Source organism: Chaetura pelagica, unplaced genomic scaffold, assembly GCF_000747805.2.
Source record: "Chaetura pelagica isolate M959 unplaced genomic scaffold, ChaPel_1.0 scaffold559, whole genome shotgun sequence".
NCBI classification, from domain to species: Eukaryota; Metazoa; Chordata; class Aves; order Apodiformes; family Apodidae; genus Chaetura; species Chaetura pelagica.
This window is the reverse complement of record NW_009970722.1, coordinates 428,404-449,401: the sequence shown is the minus strand read 5'-3', so window position 1 is coordinate 449,401 and position 20,998 is coordinate 428,404. Positions and strand designations below refer to the sequence as shown.

The 20,998-nt window shown below is 41.4% G+C and overlaps 1 protein-coding gene across 1 annotated transcript in view; it reads left to right on the top strand.

Annotated features, from left to right (window-relative positions):
• Positions 1–10,713, top strand: part of ARHGEF28 (Rho guanine nucleotide exchange factor (GEF) 28) — a 109,160-nt gene extending 98,447 nt beyond the window's left edge. The window contains exon 38 of the mRNA XM_010006381.1: positions 10,553–10,713. Within this exon, the coding sequence (XP_010004683.1) occupies positions 10,553–10,713 (161 nt within the window). The remainder of the gene's footprint in view (positions 1–10,552) is intronic.
• The last annotated feature ends 10,285 nt before the right edge of the window (positions 10,714–20,998 follow it).

The following is a 20,998-nucleotide window of genomic DNA, read 5'->3' as shown; positions in this document are numbered from 1 at the left end:
AAAGAGGTGATCTCTCAGGAAAAGCAGTCTTGCTAATTGTTGTTTGATGTCAGGAAGATACCTTGGGAGGTCTGTGTGTTTTACTTGGTTAATATGATCTGTGGGTGGAGACCTGGTTTTGTGCCCTGCTTTAGTACATTAAAAATGTTTTGTATATTTTTTGTAATGAAGTCCGAGCCTCAAACAGATGCGTAAGTATGAGTAAGTAATGCATCCTAATGGCTGGGAGAAGCTGTTTACGGACAGTCAAATTTTGCAAGATACTGAGTATGCAAACACACCCTGTAAAATAATGTAGCTGAATCACCAAGCCTATCTGTCTGGCTTATTTTGAACAGTACAATGTCATTTTAATTATTTATTATAATACTTATTCCAGGAAATGACCTGCAGTGTGTTGTGTAAAAGTAATGAATTCTTAGTAATATGAAGCCTCCTCAGCAGCATCTGCTATTAAATATTTATTGAGAAACTGGGGAAGATGTCTGTCTGTCTTTTACTGGCATTCATCACAGGTGTACCGGATTGTCTTCCATGTAAATTATATTTACTGTAGCCAAACTGCTAGAGGAGATTTCAAAGAGTATCTTGTTCTGCCTCCCCAGATGCTATAAAAAACTTTCCTTTAGGTGTAAATTTTTAGTGGGGCTGTAGAGAGGAGGAGCCTTGGTGCTGTTATGGAAATTGTTTTTAGTTTAATCAAAAAGGAACACTTGCAGCAGACACCTGCTGAGATTCCTTGAGTGTTCTTTGGAAGTTTGTTCTAGAGCTGGAACATAAATGATGGAAAAATAAATGTACTTTGGCTGTATTTGTGTAGAGTCTGCTGTAGGAAAGTCAAAGAAACTCATGTGCCTAGTCATTGAATAAATGCCATGTTAAAGATCACATGACAGACAGAAAAGCTTGTGTGTTTGGCAAGAATGAAAAGAGATTTATTTATTTTTTTAATTGGGGTTGAGAATTGTAGGGTGGTTTCTGCTGACAGCAAGAACTGCAGCGAAGCTGTCTCCTATGCAGAACTTGTCATTACAGCACAGCAGCAGCAGGAAGGGCCTAAGAAAAGCTTCTGCATTAAACATAGACAGTTTTGAACTGAAGGTGAAAATTACTGCAGAAGGTTGTTTTAAAAGATGGCATCACTTTTTTTTTTCTGCTGTGGGCAAGTGGCTCACTCTCTGGAGTGGTGGGATAAGACCAGTGTAGTACTGCACTGCCTAAAGTGAGGGTCTGGCACGGCATCGGAAGGAGCTGGACCAAAGTGGAGTCGTGGTCTACAGAGGTGCAGCTGTGGGACCAGAGGCAAAGACAACTGAAAAACAAGTTAGAAGGATGTGGTGATGAATTCAGGTTTAAGGTTAAGGCAAGTGTTGCCCATAGTGATGAGAAGTAGGAGCAGAAGAAAGGAAAGTGGATCCAAGTATGTTCTGTGCACTCCAGGAAAGCACTTGGCTGAAGGGATGGAGGCACATGCTTATTTGTTTTCTGCCTTTGATGTACAGTTTCCCCTTTAGCTTTTATGCAGACTGTTTTCACAGCAGTTTTATGTTCACAGATCATTTACTGAACAATTAAATAGGGCACCCATTTAAAAATATTTAATCACACCCTGAAACTTCCTATATTTACAATGCAAAACTTGGGCAAAGAGCAACTTTTCAGATTTTGTTGTTTTTTTCAATGACTGCAAGAAAAAAATAATTAGTGCATATGCTTCCTGCCAACCAGACTAAAAAAACTGGAAAAAATGGCTGTGTTAATACCTAACCTGCAGTCAAAGTTAGCAGCTGTTTCCCTGTGTTAGAGAGTCAGGGGAGAACAAGTATGTCTGTGACCATCAGATAGGAGGTCTCAGATGGTCACACTTAGAGTAACACCCGTATTTCTTCCTGCATTAGTTAACAAGCAGCAGCTTCTAATAAAGTGTAAGATTAGCATGTAATTCATTTGAAACAGGTGTTTTGCCTTATTTTTCCTTATGCAGCAATGCTATATATTGGCTCAGTATCCCTCTACCACTTAGAGTTTTGATTTCATCAGCTTTTATGAGTAAGAAGCAATGGATCTGGTCTGTTGTTGGGGAACTACCATGTAAAACCAAGGTGCCTAGGAGGAGACTTCAGAGTGTTTTATACATGACCTCCCTCTTTTAGCTTTCGTAACAGGAGTTGTGCCCTTCTGCTACTCAAGAAAATGTTTGCCGAAGTCCACAGCGTGCTCCTTTGTGTTGTGCCTGAAAGACTGGCCAAAAGCTGGGGACTAAACTGGTGGTTTGCCAAGTTCTTTGATTTAATGTTTATTTCAAAGCAAAATTGTAGTTGAAAAAAACCCCAACAACAATCCATAAAATATGAAGCAAAGTTAATCAGCACAATAATGTCTGCCTGTGGTAACAGAGAGCTCAAAAGAAGAGTTTTGATGTGTAAATGTCCCCTTTTGTTTCAAAAGGAGTTAAGTCATGTGTCAGATTGTTTTTTTTCAGAGTTGATGCTGTTTCTCTCCTCTGAAGGGATAGAGAGGAAGTTTCACTGCAGTGTGTTTTACTTGTGGGGTGCAAACTGGGACAGCAGTCTAGGGAGGGGTGTGGATATGCTGGCTGGCAGCAAAAGTGGGGCTGGTTTCATCATCTGCTGAGTCTTTGGTAACACTGCTTGGGTCTGTAACTTTATGGGATTTCTGTTTCTCCAGCTAATTGTCAAGCAGGAGCGTTACCCACTGACTGCAGTTGGTTTTGACTTCAGCTTGCTGGCCAAATGTCTTCTGTAGATTATGGAGCAGAGGGAAACAGTTTTGCAGCCCACTTCAGATGCACCCACATTAGACACCCAAAGAAAAGGGCTACTGGAGTTTTCATGTGCTTCCCTACTGTAGTTAGTGGGCAGACAAATGGCCCCTGCCTAGGAGAGGTGCCCTGTACCTTGTGCTGGTTGCAGTAGTGGCCCCGCATCGGCAGCTGGTCACATTCCTTGTGATGCTTTGTAGGAAGGGTGTTCATGGGGTTTTATGGTTATTTTCTCTTGATCATTTGAGTGCAGCTGTGTTTAATGAGTTGGAAAAGAAGTAGGTCAATAAAACATGTGTTCGTTGTTAGCAAAATACCTGTTGGACCACGTGTGTGTCTGTAATTGACCATCTAAAGCTTCAAAGCTTAGCACAAAGACAATTTAATAGGGAATTCATACCTAAATAAATTAATATTAAGCAGAAGCAGACAGCTGGCAGGCTGTGTGCCCTGCTAAGGTGAAACTGTGGGTGTTTAATGCACAGACTAGTTATGATTTGAAGTCAGAACTATTCTTAAGGCTCTGTTGTTGATATGCATGAAAAAACAAGATGGCAAAAATAGTTCAGAAGCCGTGTGGATTAAAGCCAACACAACTGATAATATAGCTATGTAAGTAAGATAAATTTTTTAATTACTTCAGCCTAGGTGCATGCTATGAGCTTGATGTCGCAGTGGTATCAATGGCAGTGTCTGAGCCTGAGATGTTCTAAATATCTTTTCTTTGATAACACCAGTGTTAGAAATAGTATGTTTAGTGAGCCTTAGTAAAAGACAAGACAGCTGCATCATTGCATGACTCCAAAACCTGGACCTCTAGGACAAGTATCAAATAAATGAGTTTGAATCATTATGGAGCTTTATGATAAAGCAGTTTTGGTAGAATAAATTTACATCTTGTCTTGGTGAAGAATTTGGTCCAAGTTCTCTAGACCAAACTTCTTTAAAGACTTACTGGGCAAAACCTAAAAAATGAATTGCATTTTTTCATAAGCCAACAAAGACCAGAAACATATTGAATAATGGCATTTCCAGTAATTTTAGCATGTTCAAAAATCCAAAACACAGTTGTGAAGAAGTGTTAGGCTGAAGACCTTACTCATCATAGACTTTGAATTCTTTCTGTCTTATAAAAAAAATAAACAAAAATTGTCAAGAAGCTGATAAGCCTAATTAACATAGGATCTATTATGATCTATTTGCTCATCTGCTTTTTGTGAAAAGACCTCTAATTCATGAAGGTGCTTGTTTGCTTAACATTTGCAGCTGCTGCTTTTTCATAGGGTTTAGCTAGTTAAAAGTAAATAGCAGCATTAAAATTCTCAGATTGATTTCCTGCCTCATTCAGTCGGCTGGGAAATGGATTAGGCTTCTCTTTCCTTGGTAGCTTCAGGGTCAATTTTTTTTTCTCAGTGTTCTTTGAGATCTGGAACCTAATTCAGTTCCCACTGTGAAATCAGATTTACTGAGGTGTGAGAGCCTGGTTTCTCAATGGTATTTGAGAAATCAACTCTCAGGGAAACTTCTGGGAATAGGCTTCAGGCCCTCAAAGCTTATAGATGCCATTTTTATACCAAGTGACTTGAACCCATGCAGCAGCAGCCATGACCTGGCTGTTCCAGGACGGAGGGCTGCACTGCCCTGGCAGCTCTGGTGCTGCCAAGTGGCATTCCCTGTTCTCCCACCAACCATCAGCTCTATATACAACTGAACCTTTGGTATGGAATATACATTGCAAACTGGGAACATTTTAGTAGACAATGAAAAAAACCAATTAAAATCAATCATAGTGCCTTTCACTAGGAGGAAAGGAAGAGGCTGAGGTGCCTGGAGTTTCCTGGGGAATCAGCTGTTGCTAATAAATCTGCATGGAAACCACTGGGAGCATCACTGGAGACAAGAGATAAAGAGATGCTGTGGGATTTGCCGGTGGGGACTTTTCAGTGGAGCTCATGGGAGTTAGGCTGCCATTTGCTATTGAACTCTAATGGCAGATGAGAGCTTGTTACCATTGAATTCCTTTGAATATCCCAGACCCAGTAGACTTAGCACTGGTTTTTAGGTGTCTGCTTGTGCTTTGCATTATGCATGAGTGCCAGTGGGGGGATTAACTACAGCAGCTCTGCCATTTCAAATTACTTCAGCCTGAAGTTGATGTGTCAGCTGTCAGTCCAGATGAATTTGGTGTTAAAACAGACACCAGTTATTGTAAATAAAAGGTAAAAACAAAACCTAACTCTATATATTCTTTTCAGAGGTGTAATGGTTTTCAGAATCTTTAACATATTTGGTGTTAATAGTGGCATAGATATTTTATTTTTTAAAGAGGATCAACATGTGACACTGATCTCCGAAAGTCACAACAAATGAATTCGGTGTATGTATATGATTTCTACAAAATCTGTGTGGTAAATTGCCTCCAAACCTGCCCTCCCCTTATTATCTCTCTCTTTCTCTCTCTCTCTCTCTTTCTATCAATGAAACAGCTAGGAAGGAAAAAACATGAATGAACCTTAGAGCTGACCTAGCTTTGAGGAGGAGTTTGAACCAGGGGCCTCCTGAGATATAATCCTGTAATGCTGTGAAATTAGGGTCAAAGCCAGAAGAGAAAAACGGAAGCCTTTCTATTAAAAGCACAGAGAGTTGAGAGGTTTTTTTTTTCTTTCCTGGAGCGTTCCCTAGTGCCTTGATAATGTCTTCCTATCCTTCCCATAATCATTGGGCACTCCAGGGTTACCTGAAGAGCTCTGATCCACAGGGGAGAGAAGAGAAGGGGTGAAGGAGAAAATCAGCGGCGTGTATTTGATGTGGAAGTGCTGTAACAACAGAAGAAAGGTTAGAATCAGTGTGACTAACGAGTTGTTTATTTGGCTTTTCTATCCCCCCATCCCCCTCCGAGGAGCATGAGCTGTGTTTGTTTTGGTATGTATTGATCTCAGATTCCTGCAAATGCTGTTGCTTTGTCCTTCATCTTCCCAGCAGTTTATGTCATGCCACTAATCCTGTCTCTTAGTGCTACAGGAAGAGTAAGATATGGTAGTCAGTATGCAAAGTGCCACTTTTTCTGTTTCCCGTACAACACTAGCATGTTTTTAGCCGTGTTTGAGCTTGGAGACCCCATTTGGAGGACTGAGGTCCCTGTAGAAACTCAGGCTGCACCAACGCACTGCAGGCCTGTGGTTTGCTGTTGTTGTTGCATCCAGGTGGCCAACAAAAGTATTTTTATTCTGGGGGAGTAGAGTGTCTCTCTGCAGTTTACCTATCCTTATGCTACCAGAGCTAAACTAATGGAAAACAAGGGAAAAAATTGATTTGTTTTTAGTGTTGGATTTGGCAGTATGTCCCTGTGTACATGAGACAATTTGTGATTTATTTTTTTTTTCCCCCCAGAGTTTAGTGGAAGCAGCCTCTAACTTCTTTTGAGAAGATTGACAGGGGAGACAACAGAGAATCCCTGGGTTTTGTTTGTTTGATGATAATGGTGTCGGCTGGTAAAGAGGAGGAAAAGGTCGACTTAAGTGGAATTTTGTGCTATGGACTGCTCTAAAATGTTGAAGTGTTGTCACAGATCATATAATACCTCCCCTCCACCCTCAAGCACAACCCCATTTGCTCGGGAGTTTGACCAGCCCAATGTTGAAAGAGTGGATTTTCCTGGTCTGCTGTTCAGTTTTGTCTAAGGTACACATAGTGCAGCTGAAGATCTGGGTCTGGCTCTTCAGGAAAGTGTTACTTGGAGTGTTGTAGAAGAAACAAATTTTGCATAACTGAGAAGCATCTAAAGGGTGTTTCAGTTTGCCCATAAACTCCAGGTTCTAGGATGCAGTGAGGTGCTAACAGCCCTTGGCCGCTGCAGAAGTAGGGGGGAGCAGTGACCTGGGAGTCTCACAGGAGACCCTGTGGGAGGATCTGAGCTACAGCTCAGCTTCATTAAAGCCTTGGAAATGTGGGAATGTTTTCTGCACTTACATAAACATGAAGGAAAAAAGGTATTCCCTAGGTGTTAGTGATTTAAGAGGAAGGCTGTGGCTGGGTACAGTCAGCTTTGCGTGTCCTTTCTGTTTCAGGGGTGCAGGAGGGAAGCAGAGGAGAGAGCCCAGCCCAGCCTGGGGGAGTGGCTGGGTGCTGGTGATCTGGGTGCTGGTGGTCTGGGTGCTGGTGATCTGGGTGCTGGTGATCTGGGTGCTGGTGGTCTGGGTGCTGGTGGTCTGGGTGCTGGTGGTCTGGGTGCTGGTGGTCTGGGTGCTGGTGATCTGGGTGCTGGTCTGGTGGGCGCGCTGTTGAGCTGAACACAGCCTGCCCGATCATCGCTCGGCAGGACCGAGGGGAGCCGGGGAACCGATAAGTAAATGCTGAATTTAAAGAAAGGAGATAATATAAAACTCATTTTGCGGCTGATGTTGGTGGGCAGGTGAGTTGCAGTCACAATGAAGGAGGCTTTTAAAAGGCGGATTGTCCTTATTTGCCTGACTCTTCAGCCGTACCAACTTCTGTCTATCAGCTGTAGCGCTGCAGAGAACGGTCCTGGGGAGATTCCTGTGGGTGCCCCGGCTGCCTGGGGAGCCCGGGACAACTTCTTAGCCATCGTTTTCCAGTAACAGCCCCCTTTGCCACTGCTCTTCTGCTTTTCTGTCTGCACAGATAATTGGTTTGTTTGCTTTTTTTTTTTTTTTTTTTAACATCCTAATCTCTCAGAGGTCTTTAGTAGGTAGCAGCAGATGCTTTCAAGGTTGGTTCCAAAAGTTTCTTCCCTGTTTTGGGAGAGTAAGGAGGAGGATTTCAACAACCATTCTTCTCTTGGGGGCTAAGGCCCAGTACTGCACCATAGAGCTTGGAGGAGGGTTCTTAGTAGCTCTTGCTGCTGTGCGTAACAAGAACCTGTGCTGCTGGTGGATTGGTCCCCTTTCCTCACTCTCCCTTCACCTGTTATTACCAGTTCTGGCAGTTCCTCCTTCCCTGAGCAGCTGCTCTTGGGGTGCATTGCACTGCTGCCTGTGATACCAGCTGGTCTCCTGGCTCTGCTGCTTCCATCATGGCACAGGGCAGGGACACAGCAGGCACCCTCCCTGCCAGCAAGCTGAGTGTGTCTGCCCAGGGGCATATTGTGCTTTTATTAAGCAGAGCCTGTGCTGAGTGCCACCCAAAGCACAGCCAAAACCAGCCCCTTCCCTACTCTACTGGATTAACCACAACCTTTCCAGGTCATTTGTCACCCAGTGGTAGCTGGGTTCTCACCTCCTGGGTGCTCTCTTGCTGTTCACATTCTCAGGACACAACAGAATTAACAAACAGACAAAACCATCCTCTCAAAAAAGCCCCCCCAAACCAAAGCCAAACCAAAACCAAACCAAACCAAAAACAGAAAACTGAAAGAAAAAGCCCAGCTGAACAAGCAATAAGTCATTTGTCTCAATAGTGAATTGGATTTATTTTTCCTAAATGCTGGTAGTTTCCACTGCTCAGCTCTGTTGCTTTGAGTTGTAACAGTTAATGAGAAATGGTTTGGAAACAGCTACTGTTTTAATTGGTGAAGCAATTACTGTTTAGGTTTGATGGTGGAAAATAACTGCACGTAAGGTGTTTCTCTTTCTTTTCTGGGTTTTTTCAAATTTGTAATTAGGCCTCTCCAATTATGTACTTCATAAACTTTGGAAGCAGATCTTTCAAGTAAGTTCTTGTTGCCTGGTATTCTTATGCACATAACTTTGGGTGAATAGACTCACAGGACTTAAAAGGAATATTAACGTGGGTAAAATTAGCCCAAAATACAAGTGTTTAGAGGCTGAGGACCTTTAACTGGTAGGGTTCTTTTTAATAAATAAATAAAACTGAAGCATCCAGTTTCCGTAAAGAAAAACAGATACAAGATATTTCTGGTTTCTTCTCTTGCTGCAAATTTAATATTTTTCTAATATGGCTATCAAAAAGAAATAAATGCAAAACTCATTTTTAACAAAATGGGGCTGTTCAATTAAGTTAGAAAGTCAAATCCTGCTGTATTACAGATTGCAAATAACTCACCTGCAATCAAGATTTACTCTGGAGATTCACCAAGCCTGAAACCTCATCCTTTAAATCCAGTGTTAAACAGAAAGAGAATTTGGGATTAATTTTCTTAACATCCTGTGTCATCCCACTATGACCAAGCACTGCTTGCATATCCGTACCTTGCCCCTGCCAGCAACTGTGCAGTCTCAGCAGGAGGTATAGCATACATGTGGCTTATTCTGGGAGCCAAAGCCTGTTTTCTACCCCCAGCTTTGTGAATATCAAAGGTGAGAAGATGCTGAAGGCAGAAGCAGTGATATGATGTGTTTCCACATGCCCATCGCATAATCATCTCCCACTGCTCCACACAATATGTGACAGGGAGCAGCGGCCAGCCTGGGCTTTGCAGGGTGCCAACAAACTCATTTTGCCTTCAAGTCCTGCCTCAGTGAACAAGACTGGTGGAAGCCATATGTGTTGGGGGAATGCCAAGTGTGGGCAGGTGTCAAATCAAATTGCCACCAGTTACAGTGGCACAGTGTGTAAAAACCCAGATATCTCCTTTATAATAGATTTTCATTGCACATTCATGTTAGATGTGTTAGGGATAGGAGCAGGCATGAAATGTTGTTTTAGCTCTCTGCATGAATGACCAAGGCTCAAAGGACCCCTGTGCTGTGTTTACTTGCTTCTGGTGTTAACCCAAGCCTTGGAGGGGTGCTAAGCTCCCATTCTTCCTGCAGAGTCCTTTTTGCAGCAGGAAGAATGAAAAGTTAACCCTTCTGATGGAACAGCAGAAGTTGGTGGGGCCAAGATTACATGAAAAGTATTGCTTCCTGTTCATTGCAGACTTTTCTCATGCCTAGGTATGAGGTTACATGCTTCCTTGTTATGCAGCTTTTCAGGGTAAAATTGCTTTGCAGAAGCAAAGATGTAGAAAAGCCAGCTACTGAGGTGTAGTTCCTGAGGCTCTGAAGTGGTAGAGAAAGCTGACTCAGGAGAAAACCATGGGTTGGGGTGCTTTTATTTTTTTATTTATTTATTTATTTATTAAGTAGTGCATTGATCATCACAAAAGCCTTCAGAGCTCAATGCTGGAAAACAAGTACCTGATTGTCTGCATTTGCAGGAGAAAATAGGAAAGATAAAAAAATGAAGATCCTTGTAAAATAATTTCTTAGTGTTTGGTGCAAGTAGTATTTCCATATCCCACCTTAAATATTGAGACAAGAAAAGAGTAGGTAGTTTGTATGAATAAACACAGATAAACGTGGCAGGAAAAGTTTGATGAGTATACATCTGTTACAGGCTGCTAGTGCCAGTGAAGCAGAGTTTTGCCTGCGTATCCTTGGTTGATTATTTTTCATCCATAAAAGGAAGACTTGCAAATAAAATTCTGTGTAGCAATGGAAACTGTATTAATTTTACAATTATTAACTAGTGAAAGTAGTAATTATGTAGTGTATGTTTCCCTGCAGCCCAACTCTTACATTATTACTTCTGGTTAATGAAGTATGGACCTACATTTCTTATATTTTAAAAGTAATGACAGTGATCACCCCTTGGATGACAGTGGACAGACTTGAAGAGATTTCAGTAAATTTGGGTAAAGTACTTCTCACCAGGCTGTAGTATAATTTGTAATACAGCAGTGTTTTCCTTTCTAGACATAAGCAGCAAATCAGAAAATGGTGCTAATGACAAAGCCAGAATTTGCTATTTATGATGATACAGGCATGACACAAGATGCATTGTCACATGTTCTTCTCTTGTTCATTACAGATCTGAATGCATCACAGACCCAGAGTCCCCAGACAAACATTCCAAACCAGGGATTCATCCAGCTGCCACAGGTAGATACAGAGCTGCTGAACAACCAGCCTGAGAACCTGCAGGATGCAGAATGTAGAGTCAGAGGAGAGGAAAAGATTGTTTACCTCTGATGTCTCATTTTCTACTTTCATTAGCACTTTGGAAATATAATTGTGGTTTATTTTCTAAATGTCTGTAGTTGCTGTCTGCATGACCAAATGGCTTTAAGGGTAGTATTTAATATTAAATTCAAGATTTCTCCCACAATAAATATAACAATTAAATTATTTTGAAGCCTTTGTTTTATTATCTTTAATTTATGACATGAATTCAAATACTTTGCAAGAAGCAATGGTAGCAGGGGAGATGTAACATTTTTGAATTGTAAAAGTGCAACCAAGAGCTGTGAAAGCTACTGTTAATTTTCTCTTTAGTCCTCTTTTAAAGGGGCTATTTGAAATTTCAGAGCATGGATCAGTACCTTGTAACAGTTTTGATAATATGAAAAGAAAGCAATGTAAAAATGGTGGCTATAGTCTTTGCTGAAATATGCTGTATACTCTTTTAACTATCAGGTCATTTTCCTTATCCCCTGGCTCAGGAACTGCTCAGAAGAGAACTTTTTTTATGGTCTCAACATAATTGCATAATTGTAAGTGTTTGTTCATGTCCCAAAGCTTATAATAATTTTGGTACTACTGTCAGTTTCTGTGCAGAGATGCTGTAAATCAGTTTGTTATTGTATTATAACTGTACCTCATTTCAGTAAGTGCCCTTACACATTAAAATTTACCAGCTGAAAAAATCTCACAGGTCAAAAAAACAAAAGGGGATGAAAAATAGTAGGCTTTTAGATAACTGAACCATTCTGAAACCTCACTGCTTTCCCACGTAGGAGCTAGCTTCCTGATACCAGGTGCACAGCATCAACAGTGCATTAGGCAGTAAGAAATCAGGACTTATTTCTTGCCTTTTTGTCTTTCAGAATATTTGTACACTTCTGTTGTATTGAATAAATGTTCTATGCATTTCTGAAAAGGTGTAATTTTGATTCATTGTGAGGCCCTCTAAAGAAAAAAAAACAGAAGGAAAAAAAAGAAAATATCTTTACCTGGTTTGCAAGGTCTTGCCTATTCAAGCAGGCATGGACAGTCCTCTGGACTGAACAGGTGCTGCTGAGAGTGGTTGACAAGGACCAGCAGCAGTACAGCAGGGATGGAGCTGCACAGCTCCAGCATCAGAGCTGCCTCACATCTGCCCACCCTGTGGGAAAGGAGAGCACAGGAATTCCCCTGCCTGTTTGTACGGGGTCCCAAGCCTCATATGATTTCCATTTTACCCTAAGACTTGTGTTGTGCAAAATCTCTTGCAGGGGGCAGTGATTCAGATAGTAGAAAAGATGTCAGAAAGGATTTCCTGACATGGAGGATTCTCCTCCAGGGACTGGTGGGCTATTGGGAATATTCAAAAGCAGAGCTTTCTGGGCTACCAGACTGGCTGCTCTGTTGGTATCTTCCGCCAACATCTGAGCAACTGACTGTCTTGATGATCAGGACTTGATTTCCAGCTGGTATTAGTTGGTGTGTCAATGTTATGAGGGAAATACTGGGCCTGCAGATGTGTTTTCCAGTTTCTATTTCCAGCCTTTAAGACTCCTACTAACCTGACAGCACTTCTTCGTATGTCTCCTTATATGAGAAAAAACCTTTCTAGGATTTCTGGAAATGTTTTACCTTCTGTACGTTTCACAGTTAGACTGAAATTGAAATGGGAATCCAACCTCTCTTAAGGGTCCTACAGTATAAGGACAGTCCACAGTCTCTTTATTTTACCAGTCAGCAGTGAATTCAGGGTTGCTATCTGGACAGCTTTTTGGCAAATTTCTGAATAGACAGACCAATTTTGTGGGATGCAGTATGTCCCAGGATATGCACATTGCCCATGGACCAGGAGGAAATTGGGAAAAACTGAGTAGCTTTCTCCACAATTGCTCTCTCTGCATTTTATTATGCCTTTGCTGGAACATCTGGTACTGGTTATTGTCAAAACCAAGCTGCTGGATGGATAGCTGCTGTCCCAGCCTGGTGTGGGAATTCCCATGTAAGCAGCTTGCCACTGGAAGAGGAAGGGAGGATACTGCTTTTCTCATCAGTTTTAATTGAGGGACTGGGAGTCTAGAAGCAGCTTGCCGGCACTTCAGCTGTTGCGCAAATTCCTCAGGCCCCCTAATATCAGGCAGCATCTTATTTTGCTCACCTGTGTTTACAGTAAAACTTCTGGCATTCAAGGAAGGCTAAGGCAGGAAACAGGTGGCCTCTGGATTTAGGTATTTTAATTGTAGAAAATGTTTAAACTAGAGGCCAGTATGGTCTCAGCAGGTGCTCTTTACAGTAAGACATATTATGCACCCCTGAACTCTGTCGATTACTGAGGCATTTCTTAATACATGGAAGAACATAAATGCAGCCCCAGTGAGACTCAGCCATTTTAGCAGGCTGCATTTTGTGTCATTGTCATGCATAAATTAATGATTATCTTTCTTCTTTTTAATTAGAAAAATATATTCAGAAGTTCTTCCTTTCACCTTTATTACATTATTTTGAAGGGGGCTTATTTACAAGGCCTGTTCCTTTTGTTTTTAACTCATCCTATATATTGTGTTTTCCTTTTGCCATGCTTCTCAAAGCATTTTGCCTCTAAAAGCTTAAAATCAAATTTAGTCATTCATGTCAGTGTTTAAATTAAAAGAGCAGTTGCTGTACCACAAATCTCCATTGCACTGGGCTGCATTTTCTCTTTGTTTTTTATTTTTTAAACTTTGTTCCATCATCTAAGAAAGGGGGAGTTTCTATGCTGTAATTCCTAGACTTTGTCCAGGATTTTCCCCTTAATGTTGTTGTAACATAGCAAAGCTGTCATATGTAACAGCTTTGAGAGGTTTTAAAAGGAAACTCACAACTAAGATTTTTTTTCCAGCAGATCTATGAAAACTGTGAAGAAGGAATTTCTGAAGGGTTCAAGGTTTGTGTGCTGGATCCAGAACCTTGGATTTATGCATTCAGTCATGTACAGAATAAGACCAGAATAGAACAAATGCTTCACTTGGCTGTTTTTTGAGTATTCAGGTAAAAAATGTATTTAGCTGCATTTTAAAGAGATTTTTCCGAAAGCTCATCCAGGTAATTTTTAAATTACTAAATTAGATAGAGATCAAGCTTCCAGCAAAACTCCCTGACGATTGTTTACTGAAGTGATAAAAAGAAAAAATATATAATAAAAAATCTGTTAATGTTTGCTATGGAAAGAATATGAATAATTGTCCTGTGGGTTGCATTCATTTATATGCCACCCATTTTGGTTGAAAAATGAGTACAATTTTTCACTGTTTTTTAATCAAGTAGGTGCAAATTCTGTACTAAATGTGCCATTAATGCTAAAATGAGTCTTGGTGTTGTTCATTCAGAGAAAAGCAAGGAGACCCTACTGTAGTAAGTAGCCTGTACAACTTGCTGTAGCTGAATTTTGAGAGTGAAGGAGGAGTTGCAGATGAGGCAGTTTCCTTGACAAATGGGGAAATAGCATGACTACTTGGACGCCTTCTAATGAATTTTCTGTATTAAAATAATTCCAATCCCAAGACCTTCTTATCCAAAGGCGAACTGTGCCCAGTTTGTATTAGAGAGGTAGAAACAGCATAGTTTGTAGGGTATCAGCATACTATAACATGTCTATACTATAACAGGTTGGATGTCTGCTCTTTCTTATGGAATTGCAGTCACACTGTGACTTATTTTTGCCAAGGTAAATGGACATGTTTTTTGTTTTATCACCCCTATTACAAATCTGGATGTAGAAGCACTGAAGAAGTAGCTGTGAATATTCTTGGTAATCTTAGTCATATGGGCAGCTACATGTTAATCTCCAAAAAGGTTCTCCTGTCTCATTCACTGCCAGCTTCTGAGATAAGGCTGTGAGGATGGCCTGAATTCAATGGCTTGAATTTTGCAGGCTGATGTGAAACCAGAGTGTTTAATTTCTTTAGTATAAAGGAAAAACTGCAAAGGATAGTCTTGCTGACATTGATCTAAAGAGTTCTCATTAATACAGACCTTTGCTCTATAGTAGTGCATCAGACAATAGACTACTAGGCCTCTTAGTCTTGTATCAGGAGATCACCAAAGACTAAGAGGACTGTGGAACAAGCTGCAACTGTTTTATGGGCATTGAAGGTGAAATGGTCCAGAGAAGTAATCTGGGAAAGTCAGTGTTTTTCACTGGCATGCATAGCAATGTTGGTAGCAGCTCTCTCAAGGTCAGTAGCTGACTTGAATTCCCAGACAGCTGTTTCCTATCCTGGAAATCAGTTATGTACAAGTTTTTTCCTTTCTCCTTGCTTGCTCATTCTCAGATAAGGATGTTTCCACCCTTTACATGCAAGGACTCTGACACGGGGAGGTCTGCAGCACCCACCAGATTCTGAGGCTGGGTCTTCAAATGCCTGGGGTGGAGATCAGGAGGAGAAAAAGAAACATTAAAACAGGAACCCTGCAAATAGAGAAGGCAGGAATAATTTCTTTTAACTAGCAACAGTCTGTTCTAACTAAGACTGATAAGAACAGAATGGTTTTCTAACTGCTGGATCTTCAAGGTCCCACCTTCACTCTGCCGGCTCAGACACTACGGGGAGATCTATGACCCCCCCGTAGGAGGCTGAATTAGGCTGACAGCAAAACTATCTGTTTTGCTGGCAAGAGATATTCCATTCCATATATCTATGTAAGCTCAGAGGAAGGTCAGAGATCACAGAAGACAACTTCCTTCCTGCTTCTTCTTCCCTTCTCTTCCGTCCTTGGCTGGTGTCCAGGGAGGACGCCGTCCATCCATCACCGTCGACCCCCAGGCTCGAGCTCTCCTGACCTTCATCACTCTGTGCTCTCTCCAGCAGCTCTGGGATTTTTGGGGACTGTTTGCAGCTCAGGAGATGCTGTGGGAGTTGCTGGGGGTAGGGGGAGGTGAGAGGCTTTTGCACATTCCCTAAATGTATTTGTATATAATTGTGTATATATTTTCTTATATAATTAGTGTTTAATTAAAGCTGTGTAGTTTAATTTTCAATCCAGCCAAGTCTCTCTCTTTTTCTCTCTCTCCTTCCCTATCTGGGTGGGAGGGGGAGGGGATTAAGAGTGTTGTTGTAGGGCCTCAGTTAAAGGGTGACAGTAGACTACAGCCATGCACAATGTCTGGATAGTAAGTCATCAGACTAGGAAATCCTGATGCTGCCACTGAATGCTGTGGAACATGTCTTAAGTGCCTCACACTACCTTCTAGTTACTGCCCAGGCTTTCTGTTGGAAGATTTATGAAGATAATTTTCTTTAGGTTTACTTCCTCAGTAAACATCTCAAGCTCCAGACTAGAGGGTATGTTTAATATTTTTCTATGTCTGGCAAAGCAGAACTTTTTTACAATCAGGTGAAACTCAGGGTACAGGAGACAGAGGTTGCTGTGGCTGGTCCATGGATGGGGAGGGGATTCCCAGAGAGAATGCAGGTGCTCAGTAATGTTGCAGGTGAGTTATGAGGCATGTTCCTCCACATGGCCCTTAAGAGGAACAGTGGGTGCAGAGGGCAGGGTTCCAGCTGTGAGGTTGGTACATGACTGTTAGATGGTCAGTGCTGGCAGCTGGGTAATCCAGAAAACCTTGCTGTGGGAGGACTAAACTGTTCAGTGTGGCTGAAACTGATGGCACAGGTTGTGCTGGGAGCTACCTGCATGTTCAACCCTGCTGCAGAGTGGAGTGGTGGGACTCCAGGGGAGCTTTGTGTTGGCTAAGTCACCCCCTTGTCTGGGTCTCATCCCTCTGGTACCCCTCTCGAGGTTGAATGTCTGTGTGCAGGTAGTGGAAGGTGGGTTACTGCACTGGGAGACGGTGCTTAGCATGTAAAATGAATGCTGAAGGGTATTTCTCAACATGAAGTAGTTATTGACAAACTTTTACTGGAAATCTCAGTTTGCACAGCAGAAACAGTTCCATTTCTAATTCTGACTCCAGCTGATCTCAGTGATTTACAGCATAACTCTTCAAAGAGATCAGGATAACAACTTTCAAGGACAATATATCAACATTGCTTGAGACTACCAAAAAGACGTGGAGCAACTTAGCTTATTTATAAGGGGTTGATCTATTCTGCTTCTCCTCTGGGCAGGACTGCTTTGGAGTGCTATGAACTAAAACCATGAGGTGGCTGGTACTCTGACATGCTGCTCAGATATTCTGAACATGACTAACATACCGTTCACAGACACCAAACTCAGAATATTCTTCCTTCTGGAGAACTGGGAGCTTGGAACATCTGAGCAATGAAAATTCCCCAGAATGCACCCTTCCATCTAAAATGTAAATTAAATGTAACTCAATTAGTACTCACTACTTAATTTCCCAATTGCCCTCTGATAAGCAGAAACGTGTCCCTAAACATTGCTCAGATGCTTCCAAGCTATTATTTCTGTAACTTCTGTCAGTGATTCCGGAGTAATTGCAGAGGTGGACTTGAACATAAAAAAAGATCTGAAGGCTGCCAGATATTTGGAACATGCAGACCTGAATTCAAGCTTCAAAGACTCAGAGAAAACTCTCCACTTCAACATGATGTTTTTCAAACTCAGCTTATGAACTGTCAGATGACGTGATACAAACTAAAAAATAAGTGATTGGGGAAATAAAATGCAGAAATACAAAAAACAGTGGAAACCACTTCTTCCGTACAGTGTTCAGGGAGTTACTGATAAAAAAAAATAAATAATCCATGTAGATGTTCTAGAGTATTAATTTAATATAACAATATTTTGTTATTACTTGTTTGGGGGTTTTGTTAACTAGGGTTTAGTATATAATTAAACTACTGGATAACTCTAGTGCTGAAAATAAAGCCGAATATGATGGAATGTGTGTGGCACAAAAATCCACAGGTAGCAGGGAGGATTATTTCCATCCATGGGAAGGCTTTTCATGGACAGAGGATCCACAACTGGCAGAGGAGGATTGTGAGGTTGCACTGTCTGGCTCCATTGGAGCTGCTAAACTCTCCTGGAGGTGGAATGTCTTGTCTCTAGATCAGTCACTACGCTATGATCACCTCCCAGCAAAAGGCCAGGATGCTCTGGGCTCTTTCCAGCATGTACCTGGCCAGGGCATTTCTTCTTGAGGACTGAAGTGTGAGCATGTGGGGAACTGGCCCACAAGCCTGGTGCATGGTGGTGAGGACAGTTCTCCCATGCTGCCATTGTTCCCTCTATGCTAAAACAGCCATTTCCTCTGTATTGCAGAGTGGCTGTGCACTACACACATCACACAGGCAGCTGCTCCTATATTTGATGCCCTTTGTTATGTTGCCATTTCAGCTACTGTTAAAAGACATCTGACAAGGATAAGAAGTAGTGCCTTCTGAAATGCAATATCTCTGTGAAAACTGAAAATTAATTTAAATTTTTACAAAGAAACAAGGGTCAGGTATAACTAACAACATGTGTGTTGTTTAATCTTCAAAGCAAGTTTTACCTTTAGAGGTCCATAATTTACTCAGTAAATATTGTTCTTCTTACTTCAAAAGGAAGCAATAATTAGATTATCCTTGGACTTAGATTAACTTTGAATTTGTACATACTTTCAGAGCAACATAGTTGCCTGCATACAATAGAAAAATAATTCTCTTCAACTCTATGTGTATGTTGTCAGTGTTTAAAGCTGTAATTTAGTACCTAGAGGAGAGATATGGCAGTATATGAAATGCAAACACTCAAGAGGTTTTCCAAGCCAACATGCCCTCCATCCACTTGTTGGCCACAACCTGCCTTTACCTGCCTTCTCCCCATCTGCTGTTAGACCCAAGTCACTTCCATTATGATTTTTTTTTTTAATTTTTTTTTTTAATTTCTCTTTACACAGGGTTAATTTGTGGCTTTACAGAATTGTAAGTGGTAGGTGTGATTCTGGCCCCATGCAGTCCTCTGCCCCAGCCTCACCACAGGATCCTGGCCTGGGTGTACTGGGCAAGCCCCTTCCTACAACTGTTCTGGGGAAGGGGCTTACTGGGCATGTGAGGTGGAAAACAAGAGAGAAGCTTGTGCTGCCCTCTTTGAGACTGGTCTAAGGGGTTTTATCCAAACAGCCTTATAGTGCCATGCTGGCTGTGGGAGAGGCGGGTTGGCAACAGGTTTTTCCTGGCCTGTGGCCATCAGGAGTGCCTTCAGCAGGGAGTTGAGATAGGCTTCTATTCCTTGGAAGCAGGGAATCTTGCCACTTGGCTGGCAGAGCAGCCTCACACCATTGTAGTGGACACACCCAGTCCGGTGCCTTGTTCAACATCAGTAGAAAGTGTGTGGTTGAAAGCTGAGAATTGTTGACCCTGAAATAAGCAGCTCTTTCATTAGCTGTAACAGCTGCTGTTACTCCAGCCTCCATTAAGATTTAAATGATGGGGATCACACCTTGCCAAAACTGTGCTTGGAGCCTCAGCTGATAAGATGGCAGGACTAGAGAGAGGAAATAACTTTTTGCTATTGAGATTTCCATAATTGACTTTATGGTATGAGTTTCAGGTGCAGCACTGCAAAATATTCCTATTCATTTTCTGAAGACCAAGAGTTTCTTTTAAACATAAAATAGTGGTGACAGGCTTCTTTCTAGGCTTTGAAAAAGATAGGTCTGCTTTAATGTGACTTAGCTTGAATGCCACTATACATTTTAATCATGTAATGCATGAGGAGGGGTCAATTATGGCAAGGACTTGTTCTATTCCCATCAGTGCTAACATTGCTAACACAGAAGTAATTCTATGGCCATGATTTGAATAAAATATGTAGTGTAAGATGCTCTATTGAATATTCCAAGTCAGGGGAGACTACTGAGCATTGTTGCCATGGGGACTCTGTGAATGTTGGATTAATTAAGGCCTGAGCAGATGCTGTGGAGTATGTAGTCTCATTTGTGCTTTCTGCTTGTAATTAATGTGCATGTATGGGGGTTGAAAAGCAATGGAATAGAGAGATACCTGACTTAATTTGTGTGCAACAGCTTTTAAGGTAAATTTAATTATTGGTATATGAAAAGTGATATCCCTAACCATGCTAAAAATACATGTTAAAAGAGAAAGAAAAAAGGACCTATCACAATCAGCATCTAGCCAGGTCATCATGTGTCATGTGAAAATGCCAGAATCAAAGATAAAAACTTCTCTTCTTCTTTCTACACAATTCAGGAATTCAGAAGAGTGGCATTTAATATTAGTCTAGAAAACTCAAACATATTGCAGCTTTTGGGGGCATTTCTATGCATACATATATTTATGCAAGCAAAGAGAGAGGGGATGGCTTATACACATACATGTGTATGTAAAGTTTGGGTCTCCTTGCTGTTTTACTGAAGTCTGTTGGGTACTGCTGAGGTCAAAGGAAGCAGTGAAACATAATTTCAACACCCGTTCCTTTCCCTGTGCCCTGTGAGCATTTGCTCTATTGCTATGGCAGGGCTTGAGATCTTTACGGCAACTTTAAATTCTTTCCTCTTTGCTTAACAGTGAGGGACTAGAGCCCAGTTCTCTACCGGTGCTTCAACACGTGCCCTGAGCTTCACAGGGAAGGTTTTTTGGGCATAAGGAATCCCATATAGGAGCAGCACTCTCCAAAGAGGAAGGTGGACGTGGTGGTGGGCCTCTGCTTTTCCAGTGCCACTCCATGGAGAAATGAACAGTCCCAAATTTTCAAATTCTCATTCAAAAGCAAGAGGGAGGAAAAAAGTAATAAGCTATCCCATGGAAAAAACATCACCTGGACTTGGTCTTTTGAACTTTTAGGAAGTGGGAATACAGTACTCTGGAGCGGTTACAGTTGATTTGGGAATAACTGGTTGCATTGGGACTGCAGGTGCTTGAAAAAGAAATTTTAAAAGTGTTCACAGGGTTTTCTAAGAGTATTTAATTGAAAAGAATTCAGCTTCTCAGAACTGTATGCATTTTCTTCAGCGGAGGAAAAATATTTGCAGTGTTTCCAAGTGAAATTTTGCAAAAGCCCAACAGCTCCATGTTTTATAAGGACAAGTGTCCAACATTTCTTGATTAGAAAATGTGTTCCTGGTACTGCTAGCAGCAAGAAAAAAATAAGCATTTTCATCTAAAGAGGCAGAGGGCAAAAGCTAGGATTAACTTGCTGAGAGCTATTACAAAATACTTCTGTGGCACAATTTTAATCCTGGATCCTATTTTAAAAAATTACTTTCTATGAACTTTAGCAAATTTACATACCCAAGTCTGCTGCTCATATAACAATCGCTTGAAATATTTATTTTTTAAATAGAAGTATTTGTGGTGTAAAGCTCTCTGAATCATCTGTGTGGCTGAGGAATGAAAAGTGATGGATGTTT